Here is a 20,137-nt window from a genome sequence, read left to right on the forward strand (position 1 = left end):
AAGGGTACAGGAAATGGAGCAATGATGTTAAATTAGAGGAAGGCCAGTTCCTACTGAACATTTACAAAAGACTTCCTGGTTATAAGAACAACTTGACAATGCAATTAATAACCTGATCTCACCTTTGCTATATATGTTCAAGGACTTGATTGCCTAAATGGCCTCTTTCAACTTTCAAATGAACACATAAAGAATGACGGGAAGAGTCACACACACCAATATCTGACCTAATAGCAAGTACAGGTAGTCCTTGGCTTACGAACACAACTGAGCTCAACTGTTGTGGCCCGCCAGGGACCAGTGGAACTGCCAGCAGATTCAGACAGTGAGGAGGTTGGGGAGGAACATGGGCCAGTTCTGGAGTCTGGGGAAGGCTCTGATGAGGGCTCTGCATCGGAGGCAGAGATTGGGACAGGGCCGTCCGACAGTTATCAGCTGTCTTTGGAGTCGGGTATCAATGGGGTAAAAGAACAGCTGGAACCTGTTCCCGATGTGCGCATGTGCATAGGTGCCAGGAGAAGGGAACAGCTAAGGAACAAGGGTCAACTTGGGAGTGAGGCCACAGGTGGAGGGTGAATGGCCCCTCCCACAGGCAAAAAGAGGAGCGAAAGGGGAGGGGAGGTTGCAGAAGACAATTCATTAGGGTGAAGATCTGTTCCTGACTTCTTGCCAAGTACAGCGTGGTGTTTGGAAGATATCGGCCTGGCAACTCTCCAAGCCTGATAAAGGTCTGTAGTTGTGAAATCTCATGAAAGACTGCTTTCTGGGACTTTGCTGGAGAGGAATTCCCTTTAACCTAAATAAAAGAGGTTTTATTGGGATGAGGAGTCTGCTTCATGATCTTGGGAAGCCTAGGTCAGAACACCAACATTTCTACTGTTGATTAAGACATTTGTTAAGTGAGTTTTGCCCCATTTTGTCGGCTTTCTTGCCATGGTTGTTAAGTGAATCACTGCAGTTGTTAAGTCAGTAACATAGTCATTAAGTGAATCTGGCTTCCCTATTGATTGAAGGTTGCAAAAGGTAACCATTGGGATGCTGTAGCGGACTTAAGTGTGAAAAATAGTCATAAGTCACTTTTTTTCAGTGATGTTGTAACTTTGAACAATCACAAAATGAATTGTTGTAAGTCAAGGACTACCTGTATACATATCTGTGCAAAAGAGAACAAATTACCCATATCTATAAGGAAACTCCAATCCAAAAGGGCATAACAGGAAAGACTGCAACAATGAAGTAGTTCAAGCCAATCTCTTCCACACATTTTTCTGTTCAGATTTTGTCAATAGTAATGGCATCTCCCCACATTTCCTACTTTTACATGTTGCAACCAATTGCAAAGATCTAATACACTTTGATTTTACTGAAGACACTGTCAAAAAGACACTACGCAACCTAAAATCATCTCCATCTATTGATTCTGATGGAATATGTGCCCACTTTCTGAAAAAGCTCTCCACTACCATAGCTGAACCTCTAAGCACTATCTATGAAGCATTTTTTTAGAATCAGCTCCTTGCCTGACCTATGGGTCAGTAGCAACAGTCATTCCTATCTTCAAAAAAGGAGACCCCAGCCTAGTTGAGAATTACTGACCGATCTCCCTTTGCTGCATCTCCTGTAATGAGCCGAGGTGGCGCAGTAGTTAGGGTGCAGTACTGCAGGCCACTTCAGCTGACTGTTATCTGCAGTTCAGCGGTTCTAATCTCACCGGCTCAAGGTTGACTCAGCCTTCCATCCTTCCGAGGTGGGTGAAATGAGTACCCAGACTGTGGGGGGGCGATAGGCGATATGCTGACTCTGTAAACCGCTTAGAGAGGGCTGAAAGCCCTATGAAGCGGTATATAAGTCTAACTGCTATTGCTATTGCTATTGTAAAGTCATGGAATCCATCATAAACCAAACCATCACCCTCCACTTAGAGACAAACAACCTACTCTCTAACAAGCCATTTGGTTTCATAAAAAAATTGTCCTGTAATTTGCAGCTCCTACACTGCAAAAACATTTGGACCACATAACTTGACCAGGGTAAAGCAATAGATGCAATCTACATAGACTTCTGCAAAGCCTTTGATTCAGTGGTACATAACAAACGTCTGTTAAAATTAAGCTCCTGTGGCATTTCTGGATCTTTGCACGAGTGGTTCCTATCAAACAGACAACAAGTAGTCAAAATTGGAAGCGCAATATCAAACCCTGCACCAGTTAACAGTGGTGTCCCCCAAGGCATCGTATTAGGACTCCCATGCCTCTTTCTGCTTTATATAAACAACCCCTGCGATCATGTTATAAGCAGCTGCATCCTCTTTGCTGACAATGTAAAACTACTTAACACCACAGACAATACTACTACCCTACAACATGACCTTGACTATGTATCTGAATGATCAAACAATGGGCAACTCCAAATCTCTGCTAACAAATGCTCTGTACTACACATTGGCAACAAAAACCAGAACACCAAATACAAGCTGGGCAGATATGACCTAATACACACACTCTGTCAAGGACCTAGGAGTACTCATCTCAAAAGATCTAAGCCCCAGAGCTCACTGTAACAACATTGCCAAAAAGTCATTAAGAGTTGTCAACCTTATTTTATGAAGTTTTTTTCTCTGGTAACACTATACTGCTAACTAGGGCACACAAAACCTTTGCTAGACCAGTCCTTGAATACTGCTTACCTGCCTGGTATTCACACTGTATATTGGACAGAAGTATTTCACAAGAAGAGTACTCCACTCCTCTGCTCACAATAGAATGACTTATACTATTTAAGCATAGATAAAGATGGGGGACTGAGCTTAACACAAAGAGTTTCTTTTTTTTTTCTTTTTTCTTTGTTCTTTTCTTCCCCCCCCCCCCCTTAATATATTACTTTTATTTTTAATCCATACGAACATAAGATACTTTAGATAGAAGGCAGTGCCAGGTGTGGGCCCTGGGAAGTCGGGAGGAGTAGGGATGGGGATTTATGGGGGGTGGGTGGGTGGGTGTTAACATAGTCTCAATAAGAACAAGAATGCACTTATATACGGTTGTTCTTTTTTTTTTTCCTTTTTTTTCTCTTTTCTTTCTTTATATTTTTTTTCCCTTGGTTTATTTTACTTTTTATCAGATTATAATAAACAATACTTGAATAAAGGAATACACCAAGGAGGGAGGTAGAGGGAAAGAGGAGGGAGGAGTAAGGAAGGAGTAAGGGGAATGTAAGGAGGGCGTGTTGGGAGTAAGGGGAGAAGGAAGGTTTGAGGGGAAAGGGAAGTAGGAGGGGAGCGTTAGAGGGAGAAGGAAAGTTGGAGGGGGTAGATGGGGTGTATGGAGGATGGAAGTGTCAGGTGGGGTTGTGAATGATGAGTTGTGTTTTCTTTTTTAATTTTTTTTTATTTCTTTTTTTTTTCTTTTTCTTTTTTTTTCTTTTTTTTTTCTTATAGCAAATACCCTGTATATAAGTGATTGTAAAATGGAATGTGAAAATGAATAAAATATATTTTTTTTAAAAAAAGAATCCCTTATGCCACCAGGCTCAAAATTTTGGCCTTGGACAACCTGGAACTACGCTGCCTACACAAGCATAGTACATGAAATTATCTGCTATAATGTCCTACCTGTAAGTGACTACTTCAACTTCAACCACAATAATACATAGGCAAACAATAGATACAAACTCAAAGTAAACTGCTCCAAACTTGATTGCAGAAAATATGACTTCAGCAATAGAGTGGTCAATGCCTGGAACATTCTACCTGGTTCCATTGTTAGTTTCTCAAACCCCCTTATCTTTAACCTTAAACTGTCTACCATGGACCTCACATGTTTACTAAGAGGCTCATAAAGGGAGCATGCATAAGTGCACCAATGTGCCTACCATCCCTGTCCTACTGTTCCCATTGATATGTACTCATTTTATGTGTACATGGCGATGTTATGCTTATTTTATCCATCTATTTGTACCAATCTCATGCGAAAATGTCCATGTCTATACTAATACCTTCACCTTGTACATGTTGACAAATAAAAAAAAGAAAAATAAATAAATATTGGCACAGATCTGGGGAAAACTGACACTGAAGTTTCCCGCAGGTTCCACCTAATTAAAAGCAAAAGTTTTCCCCTCAACCACAACCAATCAGTCACATGGTCCAATCAAGATGCTGTCTGGTTGCCTGGTGACCTCACTTCTCCTTCCTCGGCCCAGGTGTGAGAATGCCCCTGGTTCCCATGAGAAAGTATTTTATTTTGGCTACAAAACCCCAGCTATCTCTAATCCCCCCTCCCTATCCCTCAACTTCAGTGTGGCAACACTGAAGCTCCAAAATGGCTTCAGTCAGGTCAACTTCAGGGTTAACACCAATCTTGCTTTAAAACCACCCAAGGCAATCCACATCAACATCCATGCCATGTATGTGGATATGCAGGAGACATGATTTGAAGTGTTTTGGAGAACTCCCTTACAGTTGCATGCCTTTCTGCTCTTCTGTCAAAATCACAGAGGAACAGAAGTCCGTGTCAACTCACAAAGCATTTCTGGTTTGCTCTCGAGTTGCCATGGGCAGAAGGGGGGAGAACTGACAGAACAGATCGGCAGCCACGTTCTGAAGCCCATTCCACGCATACCTTTTTCAAGGTTGGATCTCAGATTACCAGAGCCAGCCTGAGAGGCGTATTTTTCTACAGCCCGGGAAAATGCCTCATTGGAGAATGCGATTTATGACACACCTGGGGAGGAGGTGGGAGACGAAGTCAGAGTTGAGCCATAAATTACGTGCGGCAGAGTTGACTTCATATGGGGAGTTGCCGACATGTTGCTCCTAATAAATAACTGGATTTATTTTGAAACTTGGCTTGAGGCTCATGAGTTAATTAGGGCATCCGTCGGAACCCTGACAGCCTGACCGTATGAATGAAAGGGGGAGTATTTTACTTTCTTTTTAGCTAGAACATTTTGGCTTCCTGGAAAACGAAATAATTTCTGGAAACCAACAAAGAGAAAATAAAATGTTAACACTTGCCAGGTGGAGAACTCCATTGACCTGTCCCTCTCCAAAGATTCCTCTGAGCTCTTCTCCTTGACAGTAGGAGACTCTTCCCTTTGATCTTCTTCTGGTTTGGCATGGCCTTCTCCATGTTGGACAGTCAACCCCATTGGGCGAAAGAGAGAGAAAGAGAGAGATGGCTCTTCCTGGGAGAACCAGAAATCCTTCACCGGAACATCAATGGCAGCAACGTGACTCTGTAAACAATTGGACAGAAAATATAACTGCACAGGTTGTCCCAATCTATCGCTTATTGAAAACAACCTAGTTTCTGTTATTCATCATGTCCTTTCTTTCAATCCTCTCTTCTTCTTTTTTATTCTTCTTTTTTTTTACACCAGATCTTTGAGAATAACAAAATAGCAGTGAATCATTACAACTGTGTAGCAGATGTTTGGAAATTAATAGGAGCACAGTGCTATGAAAAAAACAAAAAACATTAATTGATGAGTAAATGGACCACATTTATGGAGACAGAATCCAATATTTACAAGGAACACTGAAATATTTTTTTTGAATGGTGCTTTATATAGTTCATATTTGGAGAGCGCAAATTGATCGATAATTCATTAGAACGGGAGGGATATACAAATAGAAAACCGGCAAGGGGTGGGCTGCTACAGGTTCGCCTGGGTTCGAGAGAACCCGTAGCTAATGTTATGGTCAGTTCAGAGAACCTCAAAATCCTATCCCTGGCTGGCCCTGTCCACCCCACCCCTCCTAGGAATCTCCACGCGGTCTGTTTGGGGTATGAGGTAAGTACAGAGCCTGCACAAAGGCTCAGGGAGGTGGGAAAATGGGCCTCCTGTTAGTTCCGGAAGGCCGGAAAGCCTTTGGAGCCTGAGGGAGGCAGTTTTTAGCCTCCCAGTGGCTCAAGGAAAGCCTCTAAAGCCTGGGGAAGGCGAAAATCCCCCCCTCACCACCACCATGGTGCAGGCCAACTAGGCCATGCCCACCATGGCCACACCCTTCCAGCAACTGGGCAGAGAGCCTGTTGCTGAAATTTTTGAAGCCCACCCCTGACTACAGGTAGTCCTTGACTTACAACACTTCATTTAATGACACCTTCATGTTACAACGGCACTGAGAAAAATGACGTATGACTGTTTTTCACACTTATGATCATTGCAGCAGCCCCATGGTCACAGGATCAAAATTCAGACGCTTGGCAACGGACTCATATTTATGACAATGGCAGTGTCCCGGGGACATGTGATCACCTTGTGTGACCTTCTGACAAGCAATGGGGAAGTCAGATTCACTTAACAACTGTAAAACCGATGTGTTCCATTATGATCTTCTATGTTCTACTGACTTAACAAGTGCAGTGATTCACTTAACAACTGTGGCAAGAAATATTATGAAATGGGGCACCACTCACTTAACAACTGTCTCACCTATAGAACAGAAATGTGGGCCTTAATTGTGGTCATTAGTCAAGGACTTACAACCACAATTAAGAAAAGCAACACAGAAGGAGAAACTTCCTAACAGTGAGAACAAATAACCAGTGGAAAGCCTTGCCTTCAGAAATTGTGGGTGTTCCATTACTGCTTTTACGAAGAGACTGGACAGCCACTTGTCTGGAACATCCCTACTCCTGCTTGAGTAGGGGGTTGGACTAGAAGACCTCCAAAGTCCCTTCTGTTATTCAGTTGTTCTGACTATCTGTATGGTCATTGAAACTGGGTGTCAGGGTTCCAAATAGCATCCAAAAGTAAATCAGAGTCCAAGGCAAAGTATTGCTCAAAATTCCAATTTATTAAGAGAGCCATGTGGGCACATTTGGGAAAACCCGAATCTGAAAGCTTCCCAGTTTTCCCCACCTAGTTGAAAGTTCAAGATCTTGTCCCCACACTCACAATTCCATCACATGGTCCTATCTCCCACTGCCATGCTGGCAGTTCCACCCATCCAGTTCCGGTCAGGTGTAGAGGTGCAAAGACAAAGGATGACCTTGGCTTTCTAGAAATTTTTTTGTTATGGCTACATGGCATCCAACTCCGTACAAACCCCCCTCCCATTTTCCCACAATAGGAAATGCATAGTAGAATAATAGAAAGTGTGGCAGGCCAAAGATCCGAAAGAAAAGATGTCTGCAGGCCTGACATTCGAAACGTGGTAATTCCCAGGTTTCTCGGGAGCAAACTAAGCTTTCTCAGGAAAAGATAAAATCTCAAAATCAAAGACAAGGTCTGTTAGTTGCATTTCATGCTACTCATCACTGTTCCCTACTTGTCAAGATTTTTTTTTACAAGGAATAGATTGGTAGAAAATACTGAATGAGCTTTTTACCTGGTTTTATCTCTGCATCTAATCAGTGCTCACCAGATTGACTGAGCTCTTTCTCCTCTTGTATACAAGGAAGGTATTCCCCCCCCCCCAGTTTCTTTTGTAAACCTTTCATTCTTCTTCTTAGGTATTGCTGTTTTGACTGCCTAAAATTCCTTTGACAAGGCTGCAGGGGGTTTGCAAGGGTTCGGGAGAAACTCTAGCTAAGATTCTGTGCAGTTTGGAGAACCCCCAAATCCCATTCCTGGCTGGCCCTGCCCACCCAGCCTCATCCCTCCCAGGAGTCCCCACGTGGCCCGTTTTAAGTGCAGGGTGCATGTGGAGCAGTGGTGGGTTTCAAAAATTGTTCAAACCTACTCTGTGGGTGTGGCCTCCTTTGTGGGAGTGGCTTGCCGCCCATGTGACCGGATGGGAGTGGCTTGCCACCCATGTGACCGGATATGAAGATGCCAACGACACTTGTCAGAACCACCTTAAATTACCTCACACACAGCACTGGCATGCATAAGAATAGGATGTAAACTTCTTTTTTAAAAGGCATCTTTGGTTTGCGTTAAAACAACTTCAACACACGCAATGTTCTGATTGCACCACAAACGCAGTAGTCATCCTTACCTTTCACAGAGGCACTGAGTTTTATAAATATGAGCATGATAGTGTAGAATAATCATATCCAAGGACCAGTGGTGGGTTTCAAAAATTTTTGGAACCTCTTCTGTAGGTGTGGCCTGCTTTCCGGGTCCACTGGTGGAACCTCTTCTAACCGGTTCGGTAGATTTGACGAACCGGTTCTACCGAATAGGTGAGAACTGGTAGGAACCCACTTCTGATGTGGAGGCTCGGACAGGGCAATAAATGGGCCTACTGGACATTCAGGAAGGCTAGAAATGTCCATTTTCTGTCTCCAGAGGGCCTCCGGAGCCTGGGGAGGCCGTTTTTCCTCTCCCGGAGGCCCACGGTGGTGCAGGAGGCCAACTGGGCTATACCCGCCATGGCCATGCACACCCAGCAACCAGGCAGAGAACCCCTTGCTAAAAATTTTGAGTCCACCCCTGTTCACCCACCTGATTTCCCCACCCCTCGTTTCATTGAATAATTCATTTTGCAATGTATGGAAACTTTTGCAATCAGACTCCTGGCTATTGCTTTCCATTGACCCAATTTCCCTTCATCCTTTCTGGTTTGTATGGCAAAAAAAAACCAGGTGAGAGGAGAATTTTGAGAGTTTGTTCACGGCAGTTCCTGATGAAGAAGGATGCCTTATTACTTCCTTGAAGAAAGCCAAGGCTTGAAAAAAAAACTTAAGAGGATATCTCAGAAGCCTAATTGGATGGCTGGGCAGGTTGAACTGAGTCCATCAGCGACTAGCTCCCAGGCCATACTTTAAGCCTTTGTCACCTCAAATACATGAGCTAATAGTTTCTAACACTCAAATTTACTTCTGCATTTTTTTATGAAGGCTCCAAGAACCAAGAATGGCATGTGGAGTCACTTCAGAGTTTACTTTATTCTTTTTCACCTATAGACAGATTCTTGCCAGACTAAAGCAACTATGCTTTAGAAGCACTGATGATGATATCTAGCTTGGGTAATGAAATGATTGCAAGAAAACAACCAAGCTCAAAGACCACCAAGGACCCCTCATAACGTCTCATAAAGTCAGAATGGTCGTGTAATTGGCAACTCCAAATCTCAACTAACAAATGCTCTGTCTTAACATATTGGCAACAAAAATCAGAACACCAAATACAAGCTGGGTGGATATGACCTCGTAGACGACCCTCACTTTGTCAAGGACCTGGGAGTACTCATCTCAAAGGATCTAAGCTGACTGTAAGAGCATTGCCAAAAAGGCATTAAGAGTTGTTAACCTAATTTTGCGAAGCTTCTTCTCCAGTAACATTGTACTGCAAACCAGAGCATATAAAACCTTTGCCAGACCAATTCTCAAATACAGCTTGTCTGCCTGGTATCCACACTGTATATCAGACATTTATACAATTCAGTAGGTCCAGAGGTATTTCATGAGAAGAGTACTTCACTCCTCTGCTCACAATAGAATTCCTTGTGCCATCAGGCTCGAAATTTTTGGGATTGGACAACCTGGAACTATGCTGCCTATGGTCTGACCTAAGCATAGCACACAAAATTGTCTGCTACAACATCCTACCTGTCAATGACTACTTCGGCTTCAACCTCAATAATACTTGGGCAAACAATCGATACAAACTCAAGATAAACTGCTCCAAACTTGATTGCAGAAAATACGACTTCAGCAACAGAGTGGTCAACACCTGGAATGCTCTACCTAATTCCATTGTTACATTCTCTAACCCCCACAGCTTCAACCTTAAACTGTCTACCATGGACCTCACTCCATTTCTAAGAGTTCCATAAAAGGCGGGGGGGTGCATAAGTGCACCAGCCTGCCTTCCGTCCCTGTACTACTGTCCCCATTTATTTGTACTCATTTCCTTTATTCATGTCCATGCCTATACTCATACCTGTTATCTTTTACATGTTTGACAAACTAAATAAAAAAAATGTGGAGTCACTTCTGAGTAGTTTACTTTATTCTTCCTCACCTATAGACAGATTCTTGCCAGGTTAAAGCAACTATGCTTTAGAAGCACTGATGACTTGGGTAATGAAACGATTGCAAGAAAACAACCATGCTCAAATAGCACCAAGGACCCCTCATAAAGCAACTATGTGGATATAGAAATATACTCTGGGAATTGATAGGGAGGAGCCTTTTGAACCCTCTTCCTGCTGATCAAACTGTCCAAGCTCTGTTGCCTCTCTGCCCTGTGGGAAACAGCCCCTCCCTCCTGGGCATCCAGACTACATTCCATCCCAGGATTGTAGAGATTTCCATATATAATATTGAGAAAGAGAAAGAATGAGAATCAATGTATATTTTTGGGTAGAAGGGCGCTGCCTTCGTTTTATTTTGGGGGTATGTCCATGCAAGAGTGTTGAAGTCTCCTTCTGGTTTCTCAGTGATGCCAAGAGGATGCTAATCCTGTTGGCATAGGAACATCTGCATTTACCATTAGAAGAAATGGTTCTTCTCATGTTCTGCCTCACTGACACTTTCCTTTCTTCTTTTTGGAGGGGGTGGGTGTGGGAAGGACCCTTCAGAGCAGGGGCAAAATCAAGTTACCTTCGCTACTAGTTCACAAATGTGAGCACACGCGCTACCTCCGAGCATGTGCAAGACCTTCCACACATGTACAGAGCTTCAAAAATGGGACGTGATGACATTCGGGCACGTGGGAGTAGCCTCCCACCACCACTGGTTAGGATAGAACCGGCTGAATTGCACCACTGCTTCAGAGGATGTTCAGCAGTGAAAGGCATGGTAATTAATGTTGAAACAAGAACAATGAAAGTGCCTTTCACTGCAGACACTCAAACTTTGCCTTTCCTGAATTCATAGCAAACAGCTGGAGTGAATAGGAAGAGGGCAAACATTTGGATAACATTATATAAGAGGCTTGAGCAGCTATTAAAAAGGTGAAGAATGCACCCATGTATTTCCCCCAAATTAATACCAACAATCCCTTACCATCAAGACAGCACCACAATACAGTATCTTTATATCACGGAGCTATCCCCCACCTCCACCCCTCCTCAAAACATTTCTTATGGTTTTCACCCCACCCCACCCCCAAAAAGGAAACTTACATATTCTTGTCTCACCTAAAAGAAAGACTAAATTACGCATGTATAGATATATACCTTTTAAATCCTGTAATCGCAAGAAGAGGTTAGATCTCTTTACTCTCCCACTGATCCCCTTCCTGGAAAAAAAACCATTTAGTCTGCATCCAGGAGGACTCATTCACGGGGCCAAATCATGGGGACCTTAACCAGAAGCTTGCGAGCTCCTGGGAAAGTGACGCAGCGAGCCCAGAGATCCGGAATTGGGGCATGTGTCTATCATCCTTTGCTGTTTTTGAGGAACGAGCTGCAATCTTGACAAAGATTTGCTTGTTTCAGGAGAGACTCTGCCCCCCCTCCCCCCCCCCAAACCCCAAGCTTGTCGCATGGAGCTGTTGGAAAGCTGGACTGGTTACCCGGCGAAACAAGCCAAAAGCTCGTTCAGCATTTCTTCAGTATTTCATTCTTTCGACAGCAATTCATTATGGCTGTATCTCCTATTTCCAGGCCCCAAGGGAAACTGTGAGATCTTGTCAAGACTGAGCTAACTAAGTGGGAATGTCACCTAGGACTTCTCTTCCACTCTCCCATTTCGCTCATTTGTATCCCAGGAAACATTATTAAGTTAATATAAAGGTAAAGGTTTCCCTCGCACATATATGCTAGTCATTCCCGACTCTAGGGGGCGGTGCTCATCTCTGTTTCAAAGCCGAAGACCCAGTGTTGTCCGAAGACGTCTCCGTGGTCATGTGGCTGGCATGACTCAATGCCGAAGGCACACAGAACGCTGTTACCTTCCCACCAAAAGTGGTTCTTACTTTTACATAGCTTTCGAACTGCCAGGTTGGCAGAAGCTGGGAGAAGTAACAGGAGCTCACTCCGTTATGCAGTGCTAGGGATTCGAACTGCCAAACTGTCGACCTTTCTGATCAACCAACTCAGTGTCTTAGCCACTGAGCCACCACACCCCTTTTAAAAACCACTGCACAAACACATAAAACCCATCCACAATCAATTTGAAACTAAGACACCACCATGTCCCTCTTAATATACTTATCAATAATAGAACATATAATATAAAAGCATAGGGCTGGAAAGGATCTTGGAGGTCTTCTAGTCCAACCCTCTACTCAAGGCAGGAGATCTTTTACCATTCAGGTCAAAGGGTTGTCTATTCTATTTTTGAAAACATCCAGTGATGGAGCACCCGCAGCTTTGGGAGACAACCTGTTCTACTGATAAATTGTTTTCACTGTCAGGAAATTCCTTCTTATTTCCAGGTTGGAACTCCCACTGATCAGCATCCACTCATTGCTTCTTGTCCTTCCCTCGGGCGCTATGGAGAATACGCTGACCCTCTCTTCTTTGTAACAGCCTCTCAAGTAATGGAAGACAGTTATCATGCTTCCCAACCCTAGGCTAGATATACCTAGTTCCCACAACCATTCATCATCAATTTAGCCTCCAGACCCTTTACTGTCTTGGCTGCTCTTCTCTGCATACTTTCTACACTCACAGGCCTGTCAAACTGGCAGCGGGCGGGCCGCATGTGTCCCATCCAGGCCACACCTACCAGAGGTGGTATTCAGCCGGTTTGGACCAGTTCGCCCGAACTGGTAGTGGAAATCACGGGTGGGCCTGTCTACCCACCCCGGCTCTATGCCATCCTATTTAGGCACATTTTTTAGGCTGGGTGCATGCGCGGAAGGCATGCGTGAGAGCAAAGGGCATGCGCATAAAGCCGGGTGCATGCGTGGAAGTGGTGTGTGCATGGTGAACCAGTGATAACAACCCACCACTGACGCTCACCTTGGCTCTGTGAAGGCAAAAAAACCTCATAATATGTCACATCGTGTCACATACATCATGTGACATGATCCAGTTTGACACCTGTGTTCTAGAGTCTTGGTCCCAATACTTAGTCTTGCACCAGCAAAGCAATGATAGTAGATGCCCCTGATTGTTATTAGAATATTTTAATACTTTGTGGTTGATTCAGTATTTTATAGCTTTGTATTTGCAATTTAGATGCATGCACCCACCAGCAACGGTAACCTATAAAGACATATAACACAGCTTATTCGATTTTGTCTTAGTGCACTGTGCAGTTGCAAGCCTGGGGCAGGGGTGGGTTCCTGCCAGTTCTCACCTCTTCTATAGAAGAGGTTCCACAAATCTACAGTGCCGTTTAGAACCGGTTCCAGCTCCCTCCCCCGCCCGTCCGCACATCATCAAGATGAAGAGCGAGAGGAGGAATTCTGGGAGTTGAAGTCCACAAGTCTTAAAGCTGTCAAGTTTGAACACCCCTGGGGTTTTTTTTTCCTAAAGGGTTAGGGGTGCAAGGGTCTTGTAACTTGACAGGTTTAAGACTTGCGTGCTTCAAATGCCAGAGTTTCTGAGCAAACATTTTGGTTGCTAAGCAAGAGTGTTGTTAAGTGAGTTTCACCACATTTTACAAGTTGGCCACACCCACCCAGTCACATGACTGCCAAGCCACTCCCACTCAGTCACATGGTTGGCAAGCCACTCCCACCCAGTCACATGGTCAGCAAGCCACTCCCACAAAGCAGGTCACACCTACAGAAGAGGTTATAAAAAATTTTGAAACCCACCACTGGCCTGGGGGGGGGGGGTTGTTTACTATGATCTATGGTTTAGAAATATTGTCAGGGTTCCAAATAGCATCGAAAATAGATCAGAGTCCGAGGCAAAGGATTCCTCAAAGTTCCAATGTGTTAAGAAAACCATGTTGGCACATCTGGGGAAACCCGAATCTGAAAGCTTCCAGGTTTCCCCACCCAGTTGAAAGTTCAAGATCTTGCCCCCACACCCACAAGTCCATCACATGGTCCAATCTTCCACTGCCATGCTGGCAGCTTCCACCCATCCAGTTCCGGCGAGGTGCAGAGACAAAGGATGACCTTGGCTTTCTAGAAAGAATTTTGTTATGGCTACATATCACAAAACTCCATATAATCCCCCCTCCCATTTCCCCACAATAGAAAATGCATAGTAGAATAATAGAAAGTGTGGCAGGCCTGAAGTCCAAAAAAGAAAAGATGGCTTGCAGACCTGACAAATATAACATTATGGCTTTTTTAATAACCATCGGTCGGAATGTCACCTGGCATTCACAAGACTGAAAGCTATTTCCTAGATATCAAAACACCGTCTCTGTTCCGAGTAGGATCTTCCAGTCGGAAACAAAAAGCAAATTTGCACACACACACACACACACACACACACACACACACACACACACACGACTCTCCCAACCTTCCCCTTTAAGGAGAACAAAGGTTTTATCTTTTAATATCCAAACTAGAATCTGTATACTGGGGCAAGAAGAAGAATTAATGTCATGTTGCTTCTAAACCTCTGATCAGGTCGGAAAACTCCGAGAACTGGTGAACATCACAGGAAAATCTATTGGTCCACAAGGAACAGCAAAATAAATTAAGCTAGAAATAAGCTTCAGAATCTTATGCTTTATTTGACTGGCTGTGTATTTATTTGATGTACAATCTCTACTGATTTTCTTTATCTCTGCCAGCTCAGTACTTTATTTATTTATATTGTTCCCCTGTTTTGTACAACTCAAAATAGTTATTGTACATTTTATACCTGAGGAAAGGGGCGGTTTCTGCAAATCAAGGTTTGTTATATTGTTAGCAATCTATCTTGCAATCACAGCTTAAATTCTCCCTTTTTTCCTCTTCTCTTTTCGACTGTATTCAATTCTCAGAGACTGCCTGGTCAAATTCCTGCAGTTTTCTTATGAAGATTTTCAGAAGTGGTTTGCCATTGCCTGCTTCCTAGGTCACAGAAAGTATGACTGGCCCAAGGGCATCCAGCCAGTTAACAATAGGAGCCAGTTCATTATTAATCTCTCTCTATAAAAATGGTTGTGTGTATCTATGTTCCAGCATAACTCTGGAATGCCTCAAGCAATTTCAACCAAACTTGCTACACAGATGACTTGCTCTCTGGAGACAAATACTGCGGGAGTAAGACAGCCCTAACACCCCTTGGGGGGCATGTTATGTTAAGATGCAGCCTGTCGTGTCTTTAAATGGCTTCTACTGTACTGCTATAAAATGGCTTCTACTGTACAGCGCAGTAAAATTGCCATGGTAATGGCTTCACAATACTTCACAAGGGGGCTCTGGTAAGGGGGGAAATCCAATATTAGAAATTCCATTTGGTCCGGACATTTTCCCTCTATAAATACCCAGGCAGCGCTGGGTTATCGGTTAGTTCTTAATAAATTACAATTTATAGGAATAATTTAAATTAAGAGACAGTTTGGTCTAGGGGTTAAAGCATCAGGCTAGAAAGCAGGAGACCGTGAGTCCAAGTACCACCTTAGTCATGAAACTCATCTAGATGATTTTTGGTCACTCACTAGGAGACTGTGAATTCTAGTCCTGCTGGTTAACTTTGTGTCCGTCACTCTCTCTCAGCCCAACCCACCTTACAGGGTTGTTGTTGTTGTGAAGAAAATATGTGGAGGATGGAGTATTAGTTATGTTCACTACTTTCAGCTATTTATAACATATAATAATAAACCTAAATAAATAATAACCTAAATAAATAAGTAGGAAATGAATAAACCAGCACTTTTGCCTATTTGCCATAACAAAAGTTCCGGGGGGGGGGGGGGGGAGTCAGAAACATTACTTTCTTGACAAAAAAAAAATGTGTTACTGCCACAGGCAGTAACATTTCTAAATGTTATCCTAGTTTAAATATTTTCTGGGATGGCCTTGGGATGGTTTTCAGTGAGAGTACCTGTTGTAAGTCACTCTTCTCGGTACTGTTGCAATTTCAAATGTCCGCTGAACAAATGGTTTTAAGTCAAGGACTACCTGTGTTGAACCTTCCTGCTCCTTAAAGAAAGACACTTGACCAATGGATTATTTTTACAGGATCCAAGGAGGTGAACCTAATGCCTGGAATCCTCTAAGGAAATGGTGCTTAGAGCAGCTGTTGCTTTCTGCTCCACAGTATTAGGAGTCTGATGCTGCTAATAAAGCTCAAAATTGCCCTAGTTTAGCCACATCATTGAACAGAGGTGAAATTTCCTGAGTGCCAAGTTGTTTCAGGGAGACAGAGAAGGAGGCCAGCTAGGAAAGAAAAAGAAACCTAGCTCATTAGTACAGACTAAATCAATCCCCACCCAGCAATTTCAAACACAAAGAAAGATCCTTGCTCCAAAAGACCGACAAGCAGGGCTTTCAGGACATTTAACAGAATAAGGGAATAAAAGAGTTGGAAGGTACCCTGGAGGTCTACTAGTCCAACCCCCTGCTCAAGCAGGATACCCTATATCATTTCAGACAAATGGCTGTCCAATTTCTTCTTAAAAACCTCCAATGTTGGAGCATCCACAACTTCTTCTAACCTAAATAAATAAGTAAGAAATGAATAAATCAGCACTTTTGCCTATTTGCCATTCAAGTGGTCTTTGGCTAACAAAAATTCGGGGTGGGGGGGTCAATTGTTCTAACTGTCAGGAAATTTCTCCTTAGTTCTAGGTTGGTTCTCTCCTTGATTAGTTTCTATCCATTGCTTCTTGTCCTATGGTAGGATAGGATAGGATAGGATAGGAAAGATAGGACAGGACAGGACACGACACGACACCACACGATAAGATATGGTAGGGTTATGGTTATGGTTGGGGTTGGGGTTGGGGTTGGGGTTGGGGTTAGGGTTAGAATAGAATAGAATAGAATAGAGTAGAGTAGAGTAGAGTAGAGTAGAATAGAGTAGAATAGAGTAGAATAGAGTAGAGTAGAATAGAAGCTGGAAGAGACCTTGGAGTTCTTCTAATCCAACCCCCTAACACTAACCCTATTCTATTTCAGACAAATGGTTGTCCAATCTCTTTTTTAAAATATCCAGAGTTGGCACATTCACAGCTTCTGGAGATTTTCATCATTGTACTGGTTTATTTTATTTATCAACATCTATTTATTAACATTTATTTTTGGTGTATTCCTCTCTCTCTCTGTGTGTGTGTGTGTGTGTGTGTGTGTGTGTGTGTGAAAGAGAGAGAGAGAGAGAGAGAGAAGGGGAAGTTTTTCCACAAATATTCCTCCCATTTTTATCACTGTTGATGCTGATAGAATTCTACAACTGGGAAAGGATATTTAAGTCCTGGACTCCATCCCAAGCAGAAATCCAAATTAATAATAATTTATTAATATTGTATGTTAAAATCTCCCCGTCAGACATCTGTCTAGGCTCTGCTTGAACACAGAGGTAAGTACAATCCATCAAGTCTCTGGATAATCATTTTACTGCCTAACTACTTTTGCCATTAGGAAACTTTCATAAGCTTCACTGAACAGCTGTTTCCCTGTCATTTAAGTCCTTTTTTGTCCATATCCTGCTCTCTGGGATGATCCGGAACAAATCTCAGCTTTATAGCTGAAATCAGATTTTCTCTAGGCTAAACATATTGGTTCTATTGTCATTCTAAAGCTTATTAGTTTCAAATCCCCTGAACATTTTTGCACCTTTTCCAATTTGTCAAATCCCTCTGAAAGTTCTTAAAGTTGGCTGGTTACTCTCTTTTATGAATGGGCAATGCTATTTGCACTGCAGAAAGACTACATGGAGATAATGAATCAACTGTTAGCATTGAACAGATCTGCACTATCTAAAACCCTCAAGCTCATTTACAGTCATAAGAATCCAAGAAGTCTGACTGGATCAGATTTAGACTGCTAGGTCAAAATGCTCTTTCCCAAAATAGATGCTGAATTTTAATTCTGAATGTAATAAAAAAGTTAAATATGTAGGGAGTAGCATGAACAATATGATAGTTAATTAATTTAATTATATTTGCAGATAATTCCTACTATGATTGTACCTGGTCAATACTAGAGTTCCTTTTGGTAGGTGGGTAGTCGTATAAATTAGGTAGGTAGGTAGGTAGATAGGTAGGTACGATAGCTAGTAGCTAGCTAGCTAGCTAGCTAGCTGATAGATAGATAGATAGATAGATAGATAGATAGATAAATAGATAAATAGATAGATAGATGAAATGCTATTTACAATGGTACCACAGTACTCATATTTGCATATATATATATATATAAATAAAGGGAGACTAGTATAGATCTATTTCAAGCTATTTAGCTCTCATCAGCTAGCCACACCCTTACTGGGATTTGAACCTGGGCTATATGGCATACTAGGCACACTAGGCAAAGATCTTGGCCATTAGGCCACAGGCTCTTATCCGTTTATCAGCGAAGCCAGGGTGGAAGGTATCTATTAGATTTTTACAACCCCTGGTAAGCCCCAATTATGGGAGGAAGCTAACTGCTTCCATCATCTGTCCTTCGGCTCGTCACAAGAGTCCATCACGACAGAAACCCAATATTTTTACTGTTGCCTTTGTTATATTTGTGTTTTTTAATTTGTGCTGATAAATAAATAAAGGGAGACTAGTATAGATCTATTTCAAGCTATTTAGCTGTATGTATGTATGTATATATATATATATATATATATATATATATATATATATATATATATATATATATATATATATATATATATATATATTTTGTATTTGTATTTATTGAGTATTTGTATGCCGCCCTTTTCCCTGAGGGGACTCAGGGCGGCTCACAACAATCAGGGGAAGGGAGTGCAAGACAAGACTTAAAAAGAAAAAAAAAAAAAAAATCGTGAATAAAAGAAAATTATCCATAAAACACAACATTCACTCAACATTCGGGCGGGGTGAGAGTAATCCTATCCCCAGGCCTGACGGGATAGCCAGATCTTGAGGGCTGTGCGGAAGGCCTGGACTGTGGCGAGGGTACGGATCTCCACGGGGAGGTTGTTCCATAATGTCGGAGCTGCAACTGAGAAGGCTCTCCTCCGCGTAGTCGCCAGTCGGCACTGACTGGCGGATGGAATACGGAGGAGGCCTACTCTGTGCGATCTGATGGGACGCAGGGAGGTAATTGGCAGAAGGCGGTCTCTCAAATAGTCAGATCCACTACCATGGAGCGCTTTATAGGTGGTAAGTAAAACCTTGAAGTGCACCCGACGATCAACAGGTAGCCAGCGCAGCTCACGGAGGATTGGTGTTATATGGGCAAACCGTGGTGCGCCCATGATCACTCGCGCGGCCGCGTTCTGAACTAGCTGAAGTCGCCGGATGCTCTTCAAGGGCAGCCCCATGTAGAGCACATTGCAGTATTCCAGCCTAGAGATCACAAGGGCTCGAGTGACTGTTGTGAGAGCCTCCCGGTCTAGGTAGGGCCGCAACTGGCGCACCAGGCGAACCTGGGCAAATGCCCCCCTGGTCACAGCCGACAAGTGATGGTCAAAACTCAGCTGTGGATCCAGGAGGACTCCCAAGTTGCGGACCCTGTCTGAGGGGTATAAATTTTGCCCCCCCAGCCTGATTGGTGGCACGTTGACCAAATTTTTGGGAGGAAAACACAACAGCCACTCGGTCTTTTCCGGGTTGAGTACCAGTTTGTTAGCTCTCATCCAGTCTTTAACAGCCTCAAGGCCCCGGTTCATCACGTCCACCGCTTCATTGAGTTGGCACGGGGCGGACAGATACAACTGCGTATCGTCCGCATATTGATGGTACTTAATCCCGTGCCTCCGAATGATCTCGCCCAGCGGTTTCATGTATATGTTAAATAGCAGGGGGGACAGAACCGAGCCCTGCGGCACCCCATAGGTTAGGGGCCTCGGGGACGATCTCTCCCTCCCCACCAACACCGACTGCGACCTGTCCGAGAGGTAGGAGGAGAACCACTGTAAAACAGTGCCGCCCACCCCCACCTCCCGCAGTCGTCGCAGAAGGATACCATGGTCGATGGTATCGAAAGCCGCTGAGAGGTCGAGGAGAACCAGGATGGACGCATAGCCTCCATCTCTGGCTCTCCAGAGATCATCGGTCAATGCGACCAAAGCGGTTTCAGTGCTGTAACCGGGCCTGAAGCCAGACTGGAAGGGGTCAAGGTAGTTAGCTTCCTCCAAGGTACGCTGTAGCTGTAAGGCCACCACCTTCTCCACAACCTTCCCCAGAAAGGGGAGGTTGGAGACTGGACGATAGTTGTTAAGAACTGCTGGATCCAAAGACGGTTTCTTCAGGAGGGG

The 20,137-nt window shown here is 43.4% G+C and overlaps 1 protein-coding gene across 1 annotated transcript in view; it reads right to left on the bottom strand.

The window, feature by feature from the left end:
• CALN1 (calneuron 1) overlaps nt 1-5,148 on the bottom strand; it is a 296,785-nt gene extending 291,637 nt beyond the window's left edge. Inside the window, 1 exon segment of the mRNA XM_032216504.1 lies at nt 5,011-5,148. Within this exon segment, the coding sequence (XP_032072395.1) occupies nt 5,011-5,148 (138 nt within the window).
• Nucleotides 5,149-20,137: the final 14,989 nt, after the last annotated feature.

The sequence above is a fragment of the Thamnophis elegans genome, chromosome 4 (assembly GCF_009769535.1).
Source record: "Thamnophis elegans isolate rThaEle1 chromosome 4, rThaEle1.pri, whole genome shotgun sequence".
NCBI classification, from domain to species: domain Eukaryota; kingdom Metazoa; phylum Chordata; class Lepidosauria; order Squamata; family Colubridae; genus Thamnophis; species Thamnophis elegans.